At 42.0% G+C, this 21,659-nt stretch overlaps 1 protein-coding gene across 7 annotated transcripts in view; it reads right to left on the minus strand.

Annotated features, from left to right (window-relative positions):
* Positions 1–1,146: 1,146 nt before the first annotated feature.
* znf385b (zinc finger protein 385B) overlaps positions 1,147–21,659 on the minus strand; it is a 72,397-nt gene continuing 51,884 nt past the window's right edge. For 6 of the 7 annotated variants that reach the window (XM_023801738.2, XM_023801740.2, XM_023801742.2 and 3 more), the window contains 7 exons: positions 20,663–20,805; positions 16,077–16,187; positions 7,764–7,920; positions 5,365–5,625; positions 4,175–4,356; positions 3,943–4,044; positions 1,147–3,512 (listed from right to left, as the gene is read on the minus strand). In XM_023801738.2, coding sequence (XP_023657506.1) covers positions 3,300–3,512; positions 3,943–4,044; positions 4,175–4,356; positions 5,365–5,625; positions 7,764–7,920; positions 16,077–16,187; positions 20,663–20,805 — 1,169 coding nt within the window. In that variant the 3' untranslated portion in view covers positions 1,147–3,299. The remainder of the gene's footprint in view (positions 3,513–3,942; positions 4,045–4,174; positions 4,357–5,364; positions 5,626–7,763; positions 7,921–16,076; positions 16,188–20,662; positions 20,806–21,659) is intronic. The other variant, XM_023801743.2, reaches the window with a different exon arrangement.

Genomic DNA, 21,659 nt, shown 5'->3' on the forward strand with positions numbered 1-21,659 from the left:
TTGTTTTCTTTTGGCTTGCAAATTGTTTTAGAAGCGAATGTGGATGCTGGGCTGTTGGATTAAACAAAGCAAGCCCATGAAGTTTATCATGAGGAATGCCCAGTTCTTATGATTTTGTGTATGTTTATTTTAATTGGTATCCTGTTCCTTTTACAATTTCCAGCATTTTTCTCAAAATGAAGGAACAACACGCCAGTTTCTTATGCGGTAATTTTTGCTCTCATGCGACGGCACCAATAAATGGAAAAAGCAGTTAGTAATCAACAACATCCACTGATTACTCCCTTTTAAACATACATTCACTTCCCTCTATCATATAGGCCTATGTACAAGACAGACAGCCGAGTGCTAAACAAATTAAGTTATTAATCAAGTGCACCTCTTCTGATATAAATACATGGGATTGAGTGCAAAGGCAACCCACACTGGTTGTAGCTGCCTCTATGGGATGGGCGACACGTGTTGCTGTATTCTGTTTCTTCGCCTGCTTGACTACTGTGATGGCTGCACTGAAATAGCACGCGCGATAACAGGAGCACCAGCCGTTCTTTCAGCTGTTAAGGGATTTCAGGCAGGACCAGCCATCCATCCAGCCATTTTCTGAAGCCACGTGTCCTATTCAGGGTTGCAGGGGGTGCAGAGCCTATCCTGGAGGCTATGGGTGAAAGGCAGGGAACAACCCAGGATGGGGCACCAACCCATCACAGGGCACACTCACACACTATTCACTCACACAAGCACACCTATGGGTAATTTGGAAACTTCGATCAGCTTCAACATGTTTTTGGACTGTGGGGGGGAGAGCACCCAGAGGAAACCCCATGACAACACAGGGAGAACATGCAAACTTCACACATATGCACTGTATCATTTCCCCAGGCAGATACCTGACAGAACCTGTAATACTTTGCCAGTGACATAGTTTCCACATAAATGATTCTTCCAGTGTGTGTAGAACAGGCTTTATAAATATGTCAATCCTCTCCTGTTTCTGCTGCTTCATACAACATGTTTATGTAGATATACCACAAATGCATAATTAAGTGCTTATTTTATTGCCAAGAACAACATGGGGGGGGGGAGATATTTCTTTTTATTTAATATTACGTGTCTAACTTTGAATCTGTCCATACTCTGACAACAGAAGACGTTGATGTTAAAACATTTAATGAGAAAATGCTTAAGCTATAAGCCACATGACAAAATCATAAACAGTAAAGATCGTTTGCCCTTTATGAAGGGAAAGAAATGTCACTAAATCAAACACATAGATAGGTGAGGTGAATAACATCAAAAACAATTTACTGGTACATAAAATCTGAACCTTCTTCAATAGCTGTGTATTTTTCTATTAAATGAAATTTAGGATCACATAGAGAAACTTAATTTTACTTATAATAATGATGTAGTTAATACAGATTTTGGATGATGAAGAATAGCTAGTTGTGGAAAAACAACCATGAACCATGGACCACAATGATATGGCATTTTCGTTTTTTTTTTGGTAGTTTAATTCAACAAAAGATACTGACTTTGATCATGCTACCAAAGGTGTCATTAGGTGGTTTTTATTACAGCATTTGACACAAGCACTTGCTCTCCTTAGTAGCTGAGGAAGAGATTTCATGTCTGTCCCTAAGATATCAACATGTCCAGAGAAATTCTGTAAAACAGGAATTAAGATACTGAGGTACTGTGAATGAATCACTTTTGTTGATGCATGTAAACATCATTTTTGTTGAGTAGTGTCCTTTGCATTTTTTTCCTCTGCAAAGAGTGCTGTTGGCTAAATGTTAATTGAACATTGTTTAAGCTCTTGAAATACAGATTTTTTTTTTAAAGTTTGACTGAAGTGGTACATGCTTCCAATACAAATGAATTATTGTAACATTGGGTTTTAAAAAAGGACATACTGTAAATGAAACCATTTATTAGAAAACAATCCTTCCAAATTACTTATCTCTAAACTAGTTTAATGAAGACAGTATTGGTACTCTTTGCAAAATAGAAAATTTTCCAAAAATAAATACTGTACATATCATACAGAAAAAAAATATCAATTTACTCTTCTTACATTAGCATGCTTTGCTACTAAATACAGCTGTAGACCTTTATATAGCTCTGTTAATTTCTGAACTGAGATCAGCTTCATATAAACTCTTTTCAAAGTGGGAATTGTACTTATATATTTGGAATTCTATAATACAAAAATCAATTTATAATATGAGAACAAACAATTTAAATCTACGGTTTTATTGAAAAGGTACATTTACAGGTAGATGTCTTTTTGTGTTGTACATACATATTAAACACTAAACACTTATCCTACATTTTAATGAATGACTCGTTGTAATTCTTAGTATGGATGTTTTTAAGGTTCTAAAAATACAAATCACTGTATCTAAGCACTTTATCTCTGCCCCCATACAATACAATTCTTTTAACTTGCACAGTAAACATTAAACACACTAAAGTGAATATAAATATCTAATGATCTGTACATTATTGCGTTGAGGGGCTGCAAGGTAACGTGCTATTGTTACTCTATTGCAAAGTAATGAAAGGCCAATGAATTCCCTACCAAAAAACAGGCAGGTAAGATAATGGATAATTGCCATATTTGACCTTTATTCTTAAAAAAAAAAAAACTTTAACTGCAGTCATCAGTCCAACCCACTGAGAATATGAACTGTAGCCTCCTTCAAAAGCATATGCTGAAAATACTCTTACTGAGACATGATTTATTATGGCTATCTGGGAGTTGTTCTCTTCTGAGGTGTTTGTGCAGAGAAAAACATAGAATCAGTAGGCAATAAATAAACCGAAATATAGCTCATTAACTACAACAATACACAACAGCACTTAGGCCCAAACAGCATTATACAATCCCTGACAACATCATGATGTGATTGAATTTTGCACGCTGTCCTATGAGATGGTGGCAAACCACATTACATGGGTAGGTGAAGTTGTCACTTGCCATTGAATCGGAAGACGGTGGAACTTCAAGTCATTCAGGAAGCAGTTTGATGTTCTTCATTCCTATTGTATCACATGTACAAGCCCTCAGTCGATCCAATTTGGTTCAGTCGGTTGGAGAACACCGTTGAGGGAACATAAGCTAAATCAACACACTGTCGTCTGAAGCACTCCCAGTCCTGTCAAGTCATAGAAGAATCCACGTTGCTGTGGGTGCAGCTGGGACCTCCATTGCATGACGTACGGCACTGAAGAGGCCCTTCTGGAATGGTCGCTCAGCCTGTGGAGGTTCTGCCTCCATTCTAGTGTGGATGAAGGGATTAATAAGGAGCAAATAGGATGGAACCCGCCGCTGGTCGTATTGGTCCAGGGGCGGCTCGGAGGAAGGAGGCTGGAAGAGCAGCCGTCTGGAAGAGGGAGGTGTTGGGTCGCGGGTGCAGGGAGATGGAGGGCACCGTCGTGGCGGAGAACGGGGCCGAAATGAAAGCTGGCGACAGTGGTTTCACCAGGTCTTTTTGGAATGCGAGTTTGGCCTGAGGGGAGAAGGGCAGGCTTATGAGTAAATATTCAAAAGAACCGTGAACAGAAAAAAGGAACTGTTTACATTCGAAAGTTGCCACTGAGCCATTATTTTTGTCTGAGAGCCTTACAAAGATATCAACCCATTTGAACTTTCAAAAGAATAGTATTTCTTTAATGTGACACACTCTTCACTAGAAATGTAAAACCACTGGGTTACTGTCACGAGAAATAGGTTCAGCTAGATTTAGTCAAACTGTTATATAAAGATTAATCATCCAATAGTCGGGCCAGATGATGTTAAAATTCATAGGAAGACTTAATTTAAGCCTCCAACCTCACATATAAAAAAGCCACTAAGGAAATAAATATTAGATGGTTCAAGCATTAATCCAAGGTATATTGGCACAGAGAGACATGGAAATGAAGCAAATTAATCCTTACTGCCAATGCGTTGGTGCTACGTTGCTGCTTGTTATAGGGGCTGTACTTGGGCTTTATGGGTTTCCCAGCCACCCTGTCTTTGTGTCTTCTGCTAGAAATGTGCTGCAAAGACAGCAGACCATCACTCATTCCAGGAAGCATTTAGGATCCATAATAATGTTATAATCTACTGACATAACAAGCAAGTGCTGTGGGGTAGAATGTGCTATGGCGTTAGCGTAGCGAGCGTCACCTGCTTAAGCTGAATCTCCGAGTTGACGTGCACGTCGCAGATCTCGCAGTGGAACGTTTTGTTTTGAAGCCCCGACCCCTTCGTCACAGCAGCCTGGACCTTCAGCTTGGAACCAGGTCTGGGATAAGCCTTAATGGGGCCGGCTCCGTTTCTGGCTTCAAGCATGGTCTTGTGCTTCGAACCTTCCGGGGCAAAAACAAAGTATCCGCAGATGACTAAATTTAATTAGTGCAGCCACTGTCGCAATGGAACTCTGGGCCATTGAAACACATTAAAGCATTCCCCAGTTAAAAGCACACATATAAAAAACACTTTTTTAAGTACTTCAAATTGAGGTTGCTTTGGCCATTAATACTATATGCAAATAATACAGAGTAAATAATTTAGTACTATTGTTTTAACTACCCTTATTTTATTAATTCATAAGTATCTATCCATTTCCAAGCCACTCATCCTGGCCAGGGTCCTGGACCCTATCCCAGACGGCACACGGCACGAGCCTTGGCTACACCGTGGGATTCCAGTGCAATGGGGGACATATACACACACACACTCACAACTTGATATATCAGCTACTGTGCAGACTTAACCTAAAACAATGCAATGAGACACCCTTACACCACAGATAGAAACCAATGTTTACGCAGCTGTCAGTGAAGGGTTAAATGTGTTAAATAAACTTACATAGATCATTGTCAGCAAGCCAAATACGTCAGTGCTAACGATAAAAACTAATCTTGTTTTATATTAACAATTAACAAAGATGTTATTTAACCAGCTACCTAGCTAACAGCATTATGCTGTTAAAATGAGTAATCTGTACAAAGGACCATCATGAAAACAAATGTTACCTACTACCAACATAAATACTAGTTAGATTACTTCATAAAACATCTCTTCATTGGTCAGTTACTGTAGATGTCAAACACTATCAGTGGACAGAGGAGAATGGGGTTGTTCCATCTATAGTCACAATAAAAGTCACAATCGTTAAGTAGTGGACATACATGGTTTTCAATAGACAACGATATTATATTTATATATATTACATTTGTAAAAATGTTACACTATAAAGTGCACCCCCTACATTTGATATTTTATCCAAAAGTCTGAGTAAAAACGGTGTTGAGAGATTTCAGTGGCCCCCTGCAGGCATCACAGGGAAGCCCCGCGGGGAATGACATAAGCACCTGAGTTGTGAGCCTCTAGCTGGGAGAGCGAGTTGACGGCCACTTTGCATAGCGAACAGTAGAGAAGCTTCTTGGCCTTTTCCTCCTCAGACTCATCGGTGGGTGCGGGGGTCTGCGCCGGCGTCTCGGCGGGGGGGAGGGCAGCCAGGGGCTCCGGCGCAGGCTTGCAGAGGCTGAGCACTGGGGCCGCACCAGCAGTGGGGGCAAAGGGTTTAGGAAGAGTGGCGGCTTTAGGCACAGTGGGGGTCGCCTCGTTATTTTCTGGGGGAGGGGGGATACAAGTTGACAGTTAGTACAGCAATTGTATCTTCATAGATTAAGGGCAACACTCATACACACAAAAATCTTCTGACGCGTTTTTTCATTAAATGTCATTTGCGTAACCTCCTCCCACACCCCGTCTGTCCCTGGAGGTGCTTCCCCTGCACGATGGGCTTTACTGTCCCCTTTTCCCCGCTCTGACCCTGTCACCTTGTGACTCGGCATCTGCACGCCGTGCAAACCATCGCAACATCCCTCTGAGAGGGAACACTGCTGATTTCAGCAATGTCATCTGCAGTTCATGACACACTCTATGTGGATAGCCAGCCAAAACCGGCTTCTCCAGCGTAACGCACGCTAAGCACTGATAAGCATCAGTAGACAGTTCTTCCTTTTCCTTTTTTTTGTTTCATCCGCATTTGACTTCTGAATTAGTCATTTCCAGTCCCACCAGACAGCTGCCTGACACAGAGACTACAGGAGAGCTGGATCGCCTCCCGTGAGCGACTGTGTTTACGCTGCAGGTGATGACGCTGCCCGGAGAGCCGCATATTTTCAATTTTATGCTTCAGACTCTTAACGCTTGCATGCGTCTTCCTACAATAACGTTCACCAAATTGGGGACAAAAAGAATAAAGAACCGATTTTCATTGGCCAGTCTTACTCTGTCGAAAACAAATCCATTAATCCGAGCTTATACCATGGTTACTAGTTTTGGGAAGGACAGTCAGTGTAAATTCACAGAGCTTGCTGGATTTGTGGATAATGGAGAGTGCTGTTTAAAAGCACCATTATATAAAGCAGAGAAGTTTAACTTTCAGCAGTTTCACTTTTTCAAGTTTCTCACCACAAATTAAATTCAACTTCATCCTCTCCTACTAGGATTTTAAATATTTTTTTTTTGCTAACAATTACAGATGTTGTGCTAGAAGTGTCCATTTGGGCCTGAACAGAGCTTACATAAACCCAGGAAGAGCACAGCGGGCACCGGGCGGCATGGTGTGCACCACCATGACATTAATCCTCTGTGATCTACGAGGGGATATCAAATATTAATGAGGCCCTTGGTTGTGCTGAACTGTCATCCGAGGAACTTTCTTGTGCATGATAAGGGTTGTGAAATCAGTTAACCACTCTGTGGGGGATCTAGACCCCGTGCTGCCTATGTCAGAGGGTTCAGCTTTAAAGAGCATGTATATACGGGGTTTATGTGCCATTTTCACCATTTCTTGACCTTCTGCATGGGTTCAGGGGAAGGTCAAGATATTTTTGCGTTATTTAAGTGAAGCACCAGACCTCAAAATTATACACACAAATGAAATGCATAAGGGAAGAACATTATTAGTTCAGTAACATAGAAACACAAACACATAGAGAAAATATAATGTAAGGAAAAATTAAGAATATAATAATGATGTTGCTGAGAGCGGAAACAGTCCACACAGCAGAGACAATCCTATGCTGTCTGACCTTAAGAGAAAATTATTCTTTTTGAGGTAATGTGGCTCTGATACAGATGTGACCAAGATGAATAGCACTGTCGCTATGACCTTCCCTATCGCTCGACTCGTACCTCTCTCTGCTTACACCATCATGCCTCCCAGTCATGGGTTTCAGAAACCCTTAACACACATCAAGTAGGACTGAAATCTGAAATGACCACCCAGGCCGGTGACACAAAAGGGATTTAATTCCACCAAGAGTGATCTGATTACAGATATGTCAGGCCAAACCCCTCACCTACGCTCAAGGAAAGGAGGGCCGCGCCGTGAAAGGGGGCTTGAACAATGCACACTTACCTCTTCTCACGAGAATGAGCTATAAGAGGATGGTGATGTGGTTTCAAACGCCCCTGAGCATTAAATCCAAATGAGCTTGATGCTCTCGTCTCACAGGAGCCTTTGAATAAGTAATCCCCCCTAGCGGGACCAAGGCATTATTCAGGAGCAGGGGAGTAACAAAGGAAAACAGAGTGTGTGTGTGCACGCAGCAGCGCATGCATGTGCACACACATACACACGCACGCAAGCCAGTGACAAAGATCAATGACGCTAACAACAAATAAATAAAAAAGCAACTCAGAGCATGCACATCACTCACAGGAGACACGGCGGACGAGAACAAAAGGAGCCATTAACCTGGTTGGTCAGGGTTGTTGGCAGTGCCTGCCGCTGTGATGGTGATTGTCTTTGCCTTGTCCCTGGAAGGAGCATTTTTCTGCTTATTTTTCGTAGACTCCTGTGCTTTGAGCTTCTTGGCATGTTTGCTGCCTTTGTAGTGTGCCTCGGCCTGGCTCTACAAAGGAGAACAAATGAACCATGCGATCAGGCTCATTTCTAGCATGGTATCTCCTCGTGGCCCAGACACTCAAGGAAAAGACACAGCTTTTAATAGTAGGCACCATTTTCAAAGGGACTGGGAGGGTGAACTTCAAATATTTACACATGATTGACGAGTGTGATTCGGTTGTCTGCTCTAAAGTTCTGGAATGTTCTGTCAGCTACTGGGAAAACTATTAGAATTTTGGGAAAATTAACATGTGAAACGGGTGTCCATATTGTTATGATATTTAAATTTTAATACAATTGCATGTGAAAAAAATAACTAGAGCATTTATGAGCACAAAAGAAGAACCCCAGAAGCAATTTTTATAGTAAATACAGAACGTTTGTTATGATATCACTGTAACAGAAAATGAAATGAGAATACGGAATACTGCTTGAAAGTAATCATGGTTAGGTGTCCAAGGGAATAGAAATTGCTAATGCTATAATGAATTCAAAAATATTTCTCATTGCCCAAATTAATTTCAGCATGTAAGAAGTCCTACTGGTTTATTAAATTGAAGTCTCTTGTGTGCATAATAAATCAAATCACAACTATTGCATACCACAATTCAGTGTTTAGGAGTTATTCTGGGAAATATGGCATCTTATAGAGCAGCAATATAAAGACTTACATATAAAAAAAGCATTGGAACTAGAAGTAAAATTAAGTAAATAAGTAATATGGTGTAGTTGTTAAGGGTGTGTTTATCTGTTGGTGTGTAATCTGTTAAAGGACAGTGTATAAAGACTAATGTTAGTCATCAGACAGCCAATTGCCTTTTATAAACTGTCTACATAGGTGCCTCTATTGAAAGAAACATATTAACTTCCACAGTTAATATATCTTTTTAAATAAAAACAAAACATAACTCAAGCATGCAAGTAATGTAATGATAAGGTGTAAGGAAAGAACAGTGCATATAGGTCTTCAAACAAAAATTTTATGTTATGCATTACTGTTTATCAGAAGCAGAGGACAAGGACACGGGGACACCGCAGAGAGACTGTCCACTGCCCGCTTGCTGGAGTGAAGTGGATGTGAACACACCAGCAGTACACAGCCACAGTGCACATCACAGAGAATACAAAGCCAGGACTGCGGTTTCTCTGCCACTACCAAGCCAACACTTGTCACCATCATTCACTGTCACTCGTGTGACCACAACCAAACTGGGCACACTCATTCGGACGAGGAGGCTAGAGTTGAATAAAATCAAAAACCAGCTGTGAGTTTTGCCTGTTTTTATTAGTCGCAGACGGCTGTATGGCTGTGCAGGACCGCACTCATATCCAAAGCTGACTATTTCTGTTTTAAGTAGCTCATTATATTTTGTCATGGATGATTGTGAGAAGTTCTTAAGTGTCTGAGTACCTAGTCTTATGGCTCGGAGTTCATTTTCAAGTCTGTGACCGTGCACCAGTAAAGAGGATTCCATGTGACCGGCATTTCTACGACATCTTCTCTCCCAAGCTCACTGTAACGCTTGCATGCCGGCAACATGGGAAGATCTGTGCCTATTACTGCATGGTTTTTGCGTAACCTGCAGTGTGCAAAACAGCTATCGCCTCACAGACAGCAGGACAGGATTGACAACAAACATCAAACCATGTGAGAGTGCCAGAATTTTTTTTTAAAACATCTCATTTCCAAGTGCTCATTGCATCAAGCCATGGAAGGTGATGTATTACATTTGATAAATTACAGAAATTATTATTTCGCCAGTCAGAACATTTCAGGCTCTATTTCTTACGGCTTGGCATATTACATAAAAATGTTACCTTTGACTGTCAGTATTTGCAAACCGAAAGACTTGAATACAATTTCAGCATAGCTTTTGTTGTCCCACAGTATTGCTTACATTATTTGCTGTTGTTACAATAGCCATCAAAAGGAAAAAATATCTGCAGCTATTACACATGGGCTTACTTGAACATATCATTCTTAGTTAATTCTATTACAGAAACCACAGTCCTATATTCAAGACTACATGAACACCAGTGCAGGAATTTCAGCATTAAAATCACTGGCTGTGTGCATCTTTTCCAGAGTGGCGTATGACTTTGGCAGACTGGCGATGAGATGCGTAAACGTTTTTTTTTGATCACATGGATGAATCAGCAATTATACAACACAAATGTTCTATGCACTCACGCCAACTGCCAAAGCTATAAGCCTTTCTTTCAGGTTGCTTTTCTTTTCAGTGTTCGAGTCGTATAGTTTCACCACTGAAAGAAAGCTGCCTTTCAAACTCATTTCAATCAAAATGTTGCACACAGTTAGATGTTAGATGTTGTTTTTCCCCTGAGCCATGATTCTGGAACTTTTGGATAATTTTCAAATCATCCAAATTTTTTCTATGACGAAGATTCAACTTCCTGCATTCTACTGTTGCCGCATTCCTTATTATTGCTCCAGAGAATAATATTCAAAATCAAGTTTTAATTGGTTTAGTTTTACAGGACTGAGGCTAGAAGCCTGTAGATCCAAATTATTTATCTACATATTTGGATGGATGTTAGTGTCAACATTATTTCTGCAAGTCTGTTTCTACCAATGATGGACTTACAGCAGAGAGAATATAAGGAATTGATGGCCGAGCCATTTTTTTTTTTTTTACCAAAGCTACCAGGAGCAAAACATGCATATACTATCTACAAAAAAAATCATATTTCATAATCCATGAATGGGGATGTACACACTAATATGGGTATAAACACTGATGGATCATCTGGTCACCTTTTCTGCTTTCTGCTGACCTTTCCAGCTTTTATTAAAATGCTGTTTTTCATTCCTCTTTCGGCAGTGGCTTCAACCATGCAAATACACCATGAATGCCAGATTCATGTTAGCTTTTCAAGCCACGGTGTTGGGAAGAAGCCAAATTGTATTTAAAAATCGGGAAAATGCTGGCCTCCTACATAATGTTACCTCACAGTGCTGATATTTTCTGACATCTTCATCCAGACATGGAAGGACCCTGAAAATCAGACCTCAACATCATTCTGTAGTTCAGGTGCGGGCTTCAGTCTCAGACCTTTATCTTCCACAGATAAGTTCTGCTAGAAACTGAACATTGCACCCTGCAATGAAACTCCCACTTCTGAATTAATCATACCTCATTATAATTAATTGGAAACGTTAACACTGAACAATGACATCACTGTTCATCCACCCCCCCCCCCCTCACACACACACACACACACACATATCTTGTTACTTTTCAATCTCGTAATGACTTAACAATGATCGTATCGCAAATGCCGCACAGTAAAATGCTAGACAATATCACTAGACAATATCCTTCACTGTAAGCGACTGAAGTCCTGAAATATTCTTTTAGGGACACTGTATTAACCCCTCGGCGAAGCCATGGAGGATCCTGTGTGTTAACTACATCTTGCAGGCAAGAGGATAATGAAACTTTAATGAAGGAAGCAGATCGAATGTGGGCCCCCGTATCTGCCATCTAGTCTTAATTTCACAAACATAATTTAGGGCTTGTAGCTTTTGGACAGTAGCCATGCCTTCCGCAACCTCTTATTTCAGAGAGATCAACTACCGGAAGACCATCTGATATCAAAGTGCGAGCCGGCTGAATGCTGCTGGTGAGTTTTTGACCTATATATTTCACTTCCTTGTTTGCTCCTCCGCCCAAAGTGGATCGTGCCTCCAAAAAGGCATAAAGCGTGTCAGAGGAAAATGACCGATATAAAATGTCACTTTATCAGAGCCCCCATGATCTCAATAATTCCCTGGACTTAACGTGACTGGCGGGGCAGTGGGCTCTGGTGTGGTTGAGTGTCACCATATCCTTGGCAGGTCCCCGGGACGGCTAAATGTAGCCATAACACCAAAGTGCTGGGTTGGAGATGACACTTTGGTGTCATCTGTTCACCCCTGTCAGGCAAGTAACACACCCCCGGGCAATAACACTGCAGCTCTGCACATGCAAACATGCTTTGCGTGCATTCTGGGAACCGACCATGCACACACAAACACGAACGCCGCACAAGCTAGACAAATAATTTATGTTTCAGCCAAAACATCCCTGAAGGAAAAGGATATTTAAAGTTATGTGCCACAGTTAAAACAAGAGCATGTTGCCTTCTTCTCTGAGGCCTTTTTATTTAATTCCAAACATACTATTTTTTGAGAGCCACACTTGGTGTGTCCCATATATGAACCAGGTCAGATCAGTCAGAATCTCACCAAGGTTACCTGTATGTTATTAAGTGCAAATAAAGATTCATTTAACCTAGACTACTGCATACCTACAAGAATGATCCACATCAGGTTCCTTATTTACAGTCATACTGATAATATGTGCTAGGCTACAACAACCAGTCCTGAGGACTGGCACAATTTTGAAACCCGCACTATGCCGTGTATTTTCCTGTTAGAGTGAAGATCGTAATAATAAATAGTAACACTATGTCAAAATGATAAATGACTTTGGGCTCATGTCTGGTACATGCCTGTTTGACTGACAGTATAATTATTACACTTAAAAAGTTTCAATCTGCTAGAAATATGGGCATGTGTGTTACATGGTGAATATGTAAAACACTTCTTGGGTGTAAGCTATAAAATTCTGCAAGGAATTAAGGCACACAACCTCGAAATGAGTCACTGCTAATTAGACAGTGATGTTTGTTGTAACTTAGTGCCAATCCAACCATTTTAACAAGTGTACTGTAAAATCAGAATCTAAATTTACACACAGTAGGCTGTCCTGTGAAGGTCAACAAATATTTCAACAAAGACTCTGTAGTGCAAACCCCATCAGAACATGGAACTGGTACTCCTTTAGCCTGTGCGCTACTGCCGTTTGACCTCCACCACTAGGTGGCGCATAAATAAATAGGTTCCAGTGACACATGCATTTAATTGTGTTACATTTTCAACCACTTTATTCTTTAATTTTCAAATAAATAAGGGAGACATTGAGAATAAAAGCAAAGGAGAGGCTAAAGTTATATTGTTATTATGTGGGCTGAAATGCAGAAATGTGAACTGAGCCGATAGAGCACACGCTAGAGTGACAGTATTGTACCAGTGTGTAAACCTCAAATGCTGCTGTTCCTATGCACAATATCTACCATTGTTTAAAGCCCCCTGGTAGATACCCGGGGGAGGCAGATCAGCCTTGCATGTGACACGAGAAGCACTTCCGGTGAGAGCGGGCACACCCCACCAAAGTAAATGTCTCCTGCAGCACTCCATGGAGGATCTCACTATGCAAACAAAGCCACTATCATATGCCTAAAGAACAAGCAGTACTAGACTAAAAACGCCTGTTTGTTTTAGAGTAATTACATTAAAAATGGACTGTAGTCAAACAGGGAATGGAGGGGCGGGACACAAATCAGTAATGAAACCTCTGGTAGTATCGTTTTGCGATAACAACAGGGCTTCGGAGTATATTTGTTACATGTCCTTCCTTACAGGAACACCTGTACTAGAACAAAAGTGCTGATGGCATTTGTTCTTCGCTTTGAAACAAAGCAAATCTGAATGAAATACTGAAAAGAATAGACAGGGGTTCTAGACACCTGCTTATCCCCCCATGACCAACTGGAAATTCCTTCTACAAAGACGAACGGGATTAAATTGCTTTGTTATTCTCAGACACAAAGGAAAGATGCCAGCAGTTTGACAATGCCAACAACAAAGGCTGCTGTCACTGAGAAGGTGTACAATGCCACTCAAAGAGAACACAGCTCAGCAGGTATGAGATCTAAAGCAGCATATTTCGAGGCTTTTCTCACTGGAAACAGACTGTGCTTAATATGTTTATTTACTTTCTGAATCAATGGTCTGTGGAGTTTAGTGGATTAGGTGAGAAAGTCCTAGGAATTATATAGGAAACTGGATGTCGGTTACTGGCGGTATATTCCAAATCAGACTTCGGAGTCTGCAAAAAAAAAACATTCACCCTTCCTGAGAAAGCATGAATGGAGTCTCCTTCAGTCAAGCACAATGACTCATTCCAGCATTTCATCTCCATTTAAACACAAGGCACCAAGGCCAAGGGCAGGCAATAGGGGTTATGGATGAAAAGGGTCTCAGACAGGTCAGTCACAGAGCAGAACAAGAGTGAAAATCATTGACTTAGTTAAACAACAGACTGGATTATTATGGAGAAAACATAGACATCCTTGCTCCAAGAGAATCATGCAGTCTAAAAGCACTGCACATTAGACTAGAAAATGAGATCTCTCTCTTTTGCTTCTTGACCTGCTGATATATATCTCTTACCATTTCTAAATGGAAGAATATAAAATGTACTTAAACTATTCAGCGTTCAGCATTTATATAAATTACGCTTTTAAATCAATGACGTTTTTTGTGTAGTGCATTTCCACAAGCAATATATCATCAGCGTGTGATAAATTTTCCAAAGGAAATGAAAAGAAAGAAAAACCCATTTTGCAAATATGACAATGAATTAAAAATGCCGGACGCTTGTTTTACTGAGGTGTTGTGTTTAAGATTACTAAGATCCCTGATATAACAGCAAAGATTATATAAATTTCAGAGTGTATTTCAAGCAATCAGCTGCACACAGCGTTGAGCCTGCTGCAGTTGGAAGGATGACTGGATGAATGAACAAGTACATTTATTTGATTAGTATATGCTTTTATTCAAAGTGAAAACTGGGAAAGTAGTGCCTGGAGCAATTGGAGTTGAGGGTGCAATGGTAAGAGCATGTTGCTGACCACGGGATTTGAACCCATAACCTTCCTAGTGGAAACACAGTGCCCTAACACGTGCTATACCTGCCACCTCCACCCTCATACACTGGAAAACTTAGTTCGATAGGACAGCTCCAGCCACAACCGGCCAGTTCCTGCAGCAGACTGACATCGGTTTTAAATGTAATAGTTTCATCAATGCAGCGAGAGAGAGAGGGACGAATCAAGCACACCGTCCCTGCAAGGCCCGCCTGTGCAGAGGACGCCGCATTAAACCTGTGCCGGCGCTCACTCTTTACTCCATGACAGCTAATTTCCTGGCTGCCAGCTTGTGCGGACTACAGTTGTATTTAAGAAATACACCTGCGTCAAACTGCCAGGCAAGATCTGCCACGGAATCCAACTTTGGGCATTTGAGAAAGCAGAGACGCGATCAGTAATAAGGGAATAAAACCTATACATCTTGATAGGTGAGACCTAGTAAAAATAAGGAGGGTCTCTTTCAAGGCTGAATAACAAATTCAAGGCTGGTTCTGTGCCCAGGGACGCCATCCTCACTGTCCTACATGCCCTCCACACGCCTTTCATGGATTTATGCATTGAGACGTACCCGCTTAGGCACCTACTTCCAGACAAAGACAGAACAGTGACAGGCAGACGTACGCCCCATAATTTTCGTCTCTCTGGCCCTTGATTTCAACCTCTAAAACTTTTCGACTTTTAAACCAGCTTCTAGGAGATGACAGAGTTGCGCGAATTTGCTTTCACTCATACAAAAAAGCCAATAAAAAAAGTATGGCTCAGCCCATTGTGCATTAGAAAGTTGTGCCACATTCCCAATCTCCCAAAAACAATAAAAGACGGAGCTCTCCTATGGGTCTTCTGGCAGATGATGTCGAGTGAACATTCTCCTTGTGGCTTCCACAGCGTTTTCAGTTTAAAGATTAATCTATGAGAGCTGTATAAGAATGGTTGGGACATTAATATTAATTAAGCAGGGAAACTTGAAATTAATCAACTACACAATTAAAATGCCAGCCACATAAAATCCAGATAATACAAATTACCATATTTGGTGGTCAAATTAAGTGTTTGAAAATAACTACAAAGGAACCACTAAGAAAAAAAAAAAGGAAATTTCATTCCATAAGCTTAAAAGGAGCTAGCGGTACTTACCTTGATTATAACATGTGCTTAAGATTGTCAAGAGACTAAGGAGGCATGTCTAATTTCTGTCTGTCCATCACATATCGCAAAAGCCAATAACACCAAGCGGCAGGGCTGAATGTCTGTGGACGTGGCCTTATCACTTTCCATGTCACCCTAATACTACATATACAGAGAGACATGTACACTTTGCACTGACGTGCAGCGACACATTCCTCCAGACAGGCAGATGTTTTGCAGAGGAAGACACCCAATACTCACATCTGAATTAAAGCGCAGCTGGCAGATGCTGCAGGAAATAACTTGCTTTTTCTTTGGAGGGATGGAGACCCCGAATGTGTGGTTGATCACGGCTTTCTGCACAGGGTCCATCTGGAGGACAAGCACAGAGGAGAAGCGGCGGTTAATGGTAGCCCAGCCCATCCCTGTGCTCATGTTAGAGGAGATCCTGGAGTCCCGGAGAAAAACTGATAAATACTGGTTGAGTTTGGGGGTTTCAGAAAAGGAACCATAATTGTGTTTGGGACAAAATCATGGTAGACAGAATAAACACTACAGATGGATGAAAACAAAGACAGGTGCGGATATAATGAATGGGTTCCTCCTGCTTTAGCATACAGTAGAGATGCTGTGAGCTCTTTGTTTTTCACGCCCTTTAAGATGCCGGTAGCTATTTCCAAACATACCCTCAGGATGCAGTGTCAAGGTGAAGGATAAGGAGGTGTGCTAGATGAAGAGCCAATTCGGTCGCAATGAATCCAGCGCCAAGTAGGTAGATCTGTCACATTCTGAAACAAACCTCATGCTTTCTTCTAGGCACCTGGGGTCTCGCATATGACTTTGGCAGCAGTGCGTCTCAGCAATTACGGGTGAGAAAGCAGAGGAAAATGAACATAACCACAGGCAACTGCAACTCAGCTGACCACCGTCTGATTACGTAGCGACTCAGAGACTGACAGAAATCAATGACAAATAAGTAGCAAGCAAGTTGAATGTAAAAGATGCAGAAAGACAGAGGAGCAAGAAAGGAGTTCGAATGACGGCTGGAAAATCATAGCCGAGTACCTGGAACATGTGTAGGATCTCCATATGGGTTCAAGAGGTGTATGGAAGATAAGCAGTGATCGGCCTCAGGACAGTGGTGTGAGTATACCGCGGTAAGTACCCAGCAGCACTGCTAAACAGTGAATGCAAGGATTCTATTACTCCTTCTGTTTTGCTTCCTCTCCCTCTCTCTCTCTCTCTCTCTTGCTCCTTCTCGCTCTCTCTCTCTCTCCCTCACGCGCACACACCTGCCGGCCTGTCAGCTGATCTTCGGAGACCCTGACTCCTGATTACTACCGAACGTGCGATGAGCGTCTGGTAACGGCGGAGCGCCGGGGTGTCACTTCACTCACGGTGAGAATCAAGAAGCAAGTCCATTAAGAATTTATATGTTATTACTCACAGGCAAGGTGAGTTACAGAAAAGTCAGAGGGCACCACTCTGCCTCCCCTTAAGTAATACGGCTACTTTTAATCTCGGGATGACCGATGATGCTCTGCCGAGTGGGTGCATTTCCCGAACTCGCCCCGTCTGCCCCAAAAAGGCTCCTTTGAGTAGTATGACAGCCCTGAAGACTAACTAAACCTGACAGATGGCCTTTCGTGTGCACTAATGCAGTACACGATTTCAGCACGCAGATACCCAAGGGTGTCCAATAATCGCAGTGGGCTCCGAGGGGCAGGCACTTGAGATCATGTCTCATTTATGAAAACAAAGAGCAGAGCCTCTGCAGGCCTGCCCACATGACAACACACGGTGTTCTGCAAGGAGCCGTTTGGTAATCTTTAATTAAAGCGTCCCGTTATATAATTTCAGGGACAGCGATATCCTTTTATATAAAAATACCCTCACATGAAAGGTAAAGAGAGCACATGACGCTCTGAAAGGCGCCAGCTGCTGGGAGCTCTTTAGCGTACATTTAATTGGCTGTTTGCTTTTTTCCTGACCTTTCTGAACACTATACATCTATAGACTGCGTTAAAAAATGTATTTTACTGCTGTTTTTTCCCCCTGTCCATGCTATTCATCACCTGAATGCTGGAGAAATTCCATTTAAAGGTTAGCTTTTAGCTATCACTCAGGCGTGGTTAATTACATTTCAGCAACAAGCAGCGGCACAACAAGGACAGACTTCAGGCACCTTATTACCGAGCAACCAATCCCGATCCCGTATGTCATCCCTCTCTCCTTACAGATCTACTCAGTGTAATGTAAAAAGTGATTGGAAATCAAGTCCTGTTTAAATATTACCTTCCTGGCCACTCAGTGTGCCAACTAGGACTGCAGTTCTATCGAAACACCAGCAGAAGAACATGAGCATGTTAAAATAAACTTAAAAAAAAAAAACAAACAGGTCAATTGCAGGAAAAAGAAAACTGCAGGGAAAGTGAGCGGAGCACTGGGTCGATGGCAGCGTCCCGAAAGGAGGGCGTTCTGAAAAGCGAGGCTGTATCCAAGGTCTGCTGGCGATCCACAGCAATGGCTCACGCATCTCAAGTTAGTTGAAATGAAACTTAATTTGCTATTTGTACAGGTACAAAGGCACAAGGTCACTGGAATTTGTCTCGATTTGGTCAAGGTTTGAAAAGAACCGACAAAACTATGCCATACAGAAACAAAGATGTGTCCAGGTTGTTACTATTAATTTAATAAACTTAAATAGATAAGAAAGATAAACTGGGAAGACAGATGGATCCAATCTAAAAGCCCAAAAAAGTAGGATCCATTAGAAGCAAGCAAAACCAGGTTTCTGTTTTGAGAACATAATCCAGGATAACAGCACCGTAAATCCTAATGGTGTATCCCTTAGCCACATGCCCTACACATGTTCTCCTGGCCATGCTCACGAAGAATGCCGTTCCAGCTCTAATGCATGCAGACGAGGATGTCGTTCCATTGATTTTGCAACGAAGAACACTGTTATCTTTGAATCTGAATTAGTACCTCTGTTTCGATAACTTTGATTTGTTCTCAAACAAGCGCAACCAATTCCTAGTGTCTGCAGGAATTTTAATGGGCTGTGGGCACCATTGTGTGTGTGTCCAATACTGTACAGAGCAGAGTAACCGCAGACAACTGAATGACACCATACCGTGCCAATGATTTTTAACTATGCCACGGCCCACTCAATGAATCAGCCTGAAAATTTTATCCATTCCATATTTTTAACTGCGTCTCAGAAGATCAAAGCCGGATAGATGTCTTTCAATAATCTAATAAATCTTTAAAAGCTTTTAACGCAACCCAATTCATTGCCTTTAAAAGGATTAGCAGTGATATTTTAACCAGCTGGCTTGAATTTCATATGAGGAGAGGGTCCACCGTTTAATGCATTGTCTGTTTACATATCCGAGTGTAACGATGGATTCAACACTCCATCTATCCCCACAGTGCTAATGAAAGCCCACAGAACGGATTATGTGCTAATACACTAAAAATAACAGAACTGTTAAAAATAAGTTTTTCCCCTTAGCATGAAAAATACAAGGCAGTGATCAGGGTGCCGCTTTCTTTAAGTTACGTTTAGTATAAGATGTGAACCACTTTGGACAGCAAGAGCTGATGACACTAACTGCTGATTTTGATATTTTTAGCACTGAAAAACAACAGCTATAAGTCATATAAAGCCCTGTTTATTACTTTAAATCAAAAGTTTCTTTGATCAAAGGATTCTTTAAAACTATGAAACAAGTAAAAGATATTTAGCGATAATGGTATGTTAGCGATCGGTCAGGTTTGTGAAGCCTGGGATGAATTCACATTAATGATGTCAGATATTTTCTGGCCTCGATCCACAGCTGCTCTTGTTACCATGGAGAAGAAACACAATCATCATGAAGGGTGGCATGGTCAGCATATGAATAGCTAACTTTCTTAATCAAAAACAGCCAATCATTAGTTCTTATAAAAGAAGATAAAATCTCAAAATAAGGTCCGCAGGAATGTCAGCAAATTACATACATTACTTACTGCAACCAAATTAAAAGAACGATAACCTTTCTCATTTGTAGGAAATACTTCAGCTGGTGGCATCATTATACTGAGATTACATATAATTGAGTTCTCTTTCAATACTGTGATTACAGCTTTGAGCAGCAGTTAATTTCCAGCAATAGCAGTACTGCAGTTCCTTTGTTCCTTGAGACAACAGAAGCTGAGCTAAACACACTTATTTGAGAGAGACTGATTTTGACAGGCTGCCATGTCCTGAAGCGAGACTTCTACTTCCACTGTCACATCAGGCCTTAGGAGGGCTGCAGAGAGGCTAGCAGTACAGCCAACACACAGTTAAAGAAGACCAGCCCCTCAATTTCTCTGAATGTTTAAGTTCATCAGATCTCTCCACTACCTGCCGACATCATGAAACCTGCATTTTGGGGAAAGAAAGGCAAAAATCAATTTTTACTCCTCTCTGGTCAAAGTGGACATTGCTTTCAGGATGGGTGCGGGCAGCGGATCGATGCCCAAGGGCCTTCACTTCGCTCAGTATGCAAGCAGCATCTCTGTCACACATGCACAGACTTTTTAAATTGACTCACTGATAATTGCAAATTAATAGCTAGGAGCTGAACTCTGCCTGCAGCACCAGATCTTTGTAGTCTTTCTGAAGTAAGGGAGGTATTGTTCTCCGTTTCCTGTTTGCTGATGACGACACAATTGCACACCGCTACTGTTGAAATGTCGCAACAATCTGGCCTTTGAAAGTCACACTCGGACCGCCGAACGCTGATGGCACGTGAGGTGGGAGGCGCCGTGAAGGCGAGCACTAGCGCTACTTACACTATGACTTACGCCAAGCTTACCGTGTTGAAATTGGGGAAGAGCCCAGCTGGAGAACTGGTATCCACTGAGAAGGACATGAACGGTTTCATATCGAGCGTGGACTGCATCATCAGAGGAGGTGTCCGCACCAGAGCAGGAAGGGTGTTGCTATGGCATGAACTTCCTGCAAAGACAGCGAGAGGAGAGAGAGCAGAAGGGAGAGGTGACACAGGCGCATTTGACGCAGAGAGGAAGATCTCCGGCACTTTCTTCTCAGAGCTCTACAGTGGCCCGCTTAGGATGAGGGGCACAGCCCAGTGCGGGCAGGTTTCTGGCAGAGGAGCTCGTCGGTATGGGGATGTGAACATGGCATGCAGATCACTTTGCCCGGTAGGGTGTTGTGACCCAGGCGGTATCTCCTGGCTGTGAGGATTCAGCTGCAGGCCCAGGAGGCTACTGCAGCCCGACCTACTGCCGAACTCACAACACCTACGTTACGTTTGTGACACTCAGACACATCGACCCGCCCAAACATCTCCGTCAGCATCCAGGAGCCCTTCTGGGTGTCAGCAGCAGTTGCACACTGAGCCTAACTTTTGCACTTTCACCAAACACAGATGTGAGAGTGTTTGCTTGTGCCCTGAAATGGGCTGACATTCTTGTTTCAGGGTGTAGGCCGGCCTTTGCTGCTGTGTATAGGCTCCAGACCCCACCCCTGCATCCCTGATCAGGATAAGTGGTTATAGTGGATGGATGGATTGATAGCAGGCACTAAGGAACTATGCACTAGTTAATCAAGACGCATGCAGTGATGCATGCCAGACCGCACGATCTCAACCACAAGAGCTGCCAACCAGCTGGAGGAAAACAACGACCAGATGTTCAACCAGGAAATACAGATGACACGCAAGACCCCTTTTACCCTTTTTTTTTTTTGTAAATGCATGCATGTGGAGCGGCAGCAATCCAAATGATTTAACGCTTTCTGGAGGAACGGGCCACCTGTTTAATTCCTTGAAGGCTCAGGATCCAAAAAAA

Source organism: Paramormyrops kingsleyae, chromosome 16, assembly GCF_048594095.1.
Source record: "Paramormyrops kingsleyae isolate MSU_618 chromosome 16, PKINGS_0.4, whole genome shotgun sequence".
Lineage (NCBI taxonomy): Eukaryota > Metazoa > Chordata > Actinopteri > Osteoglossiformes > Mormyridae > Paramormyrops > Paramormyrops kingsleyae.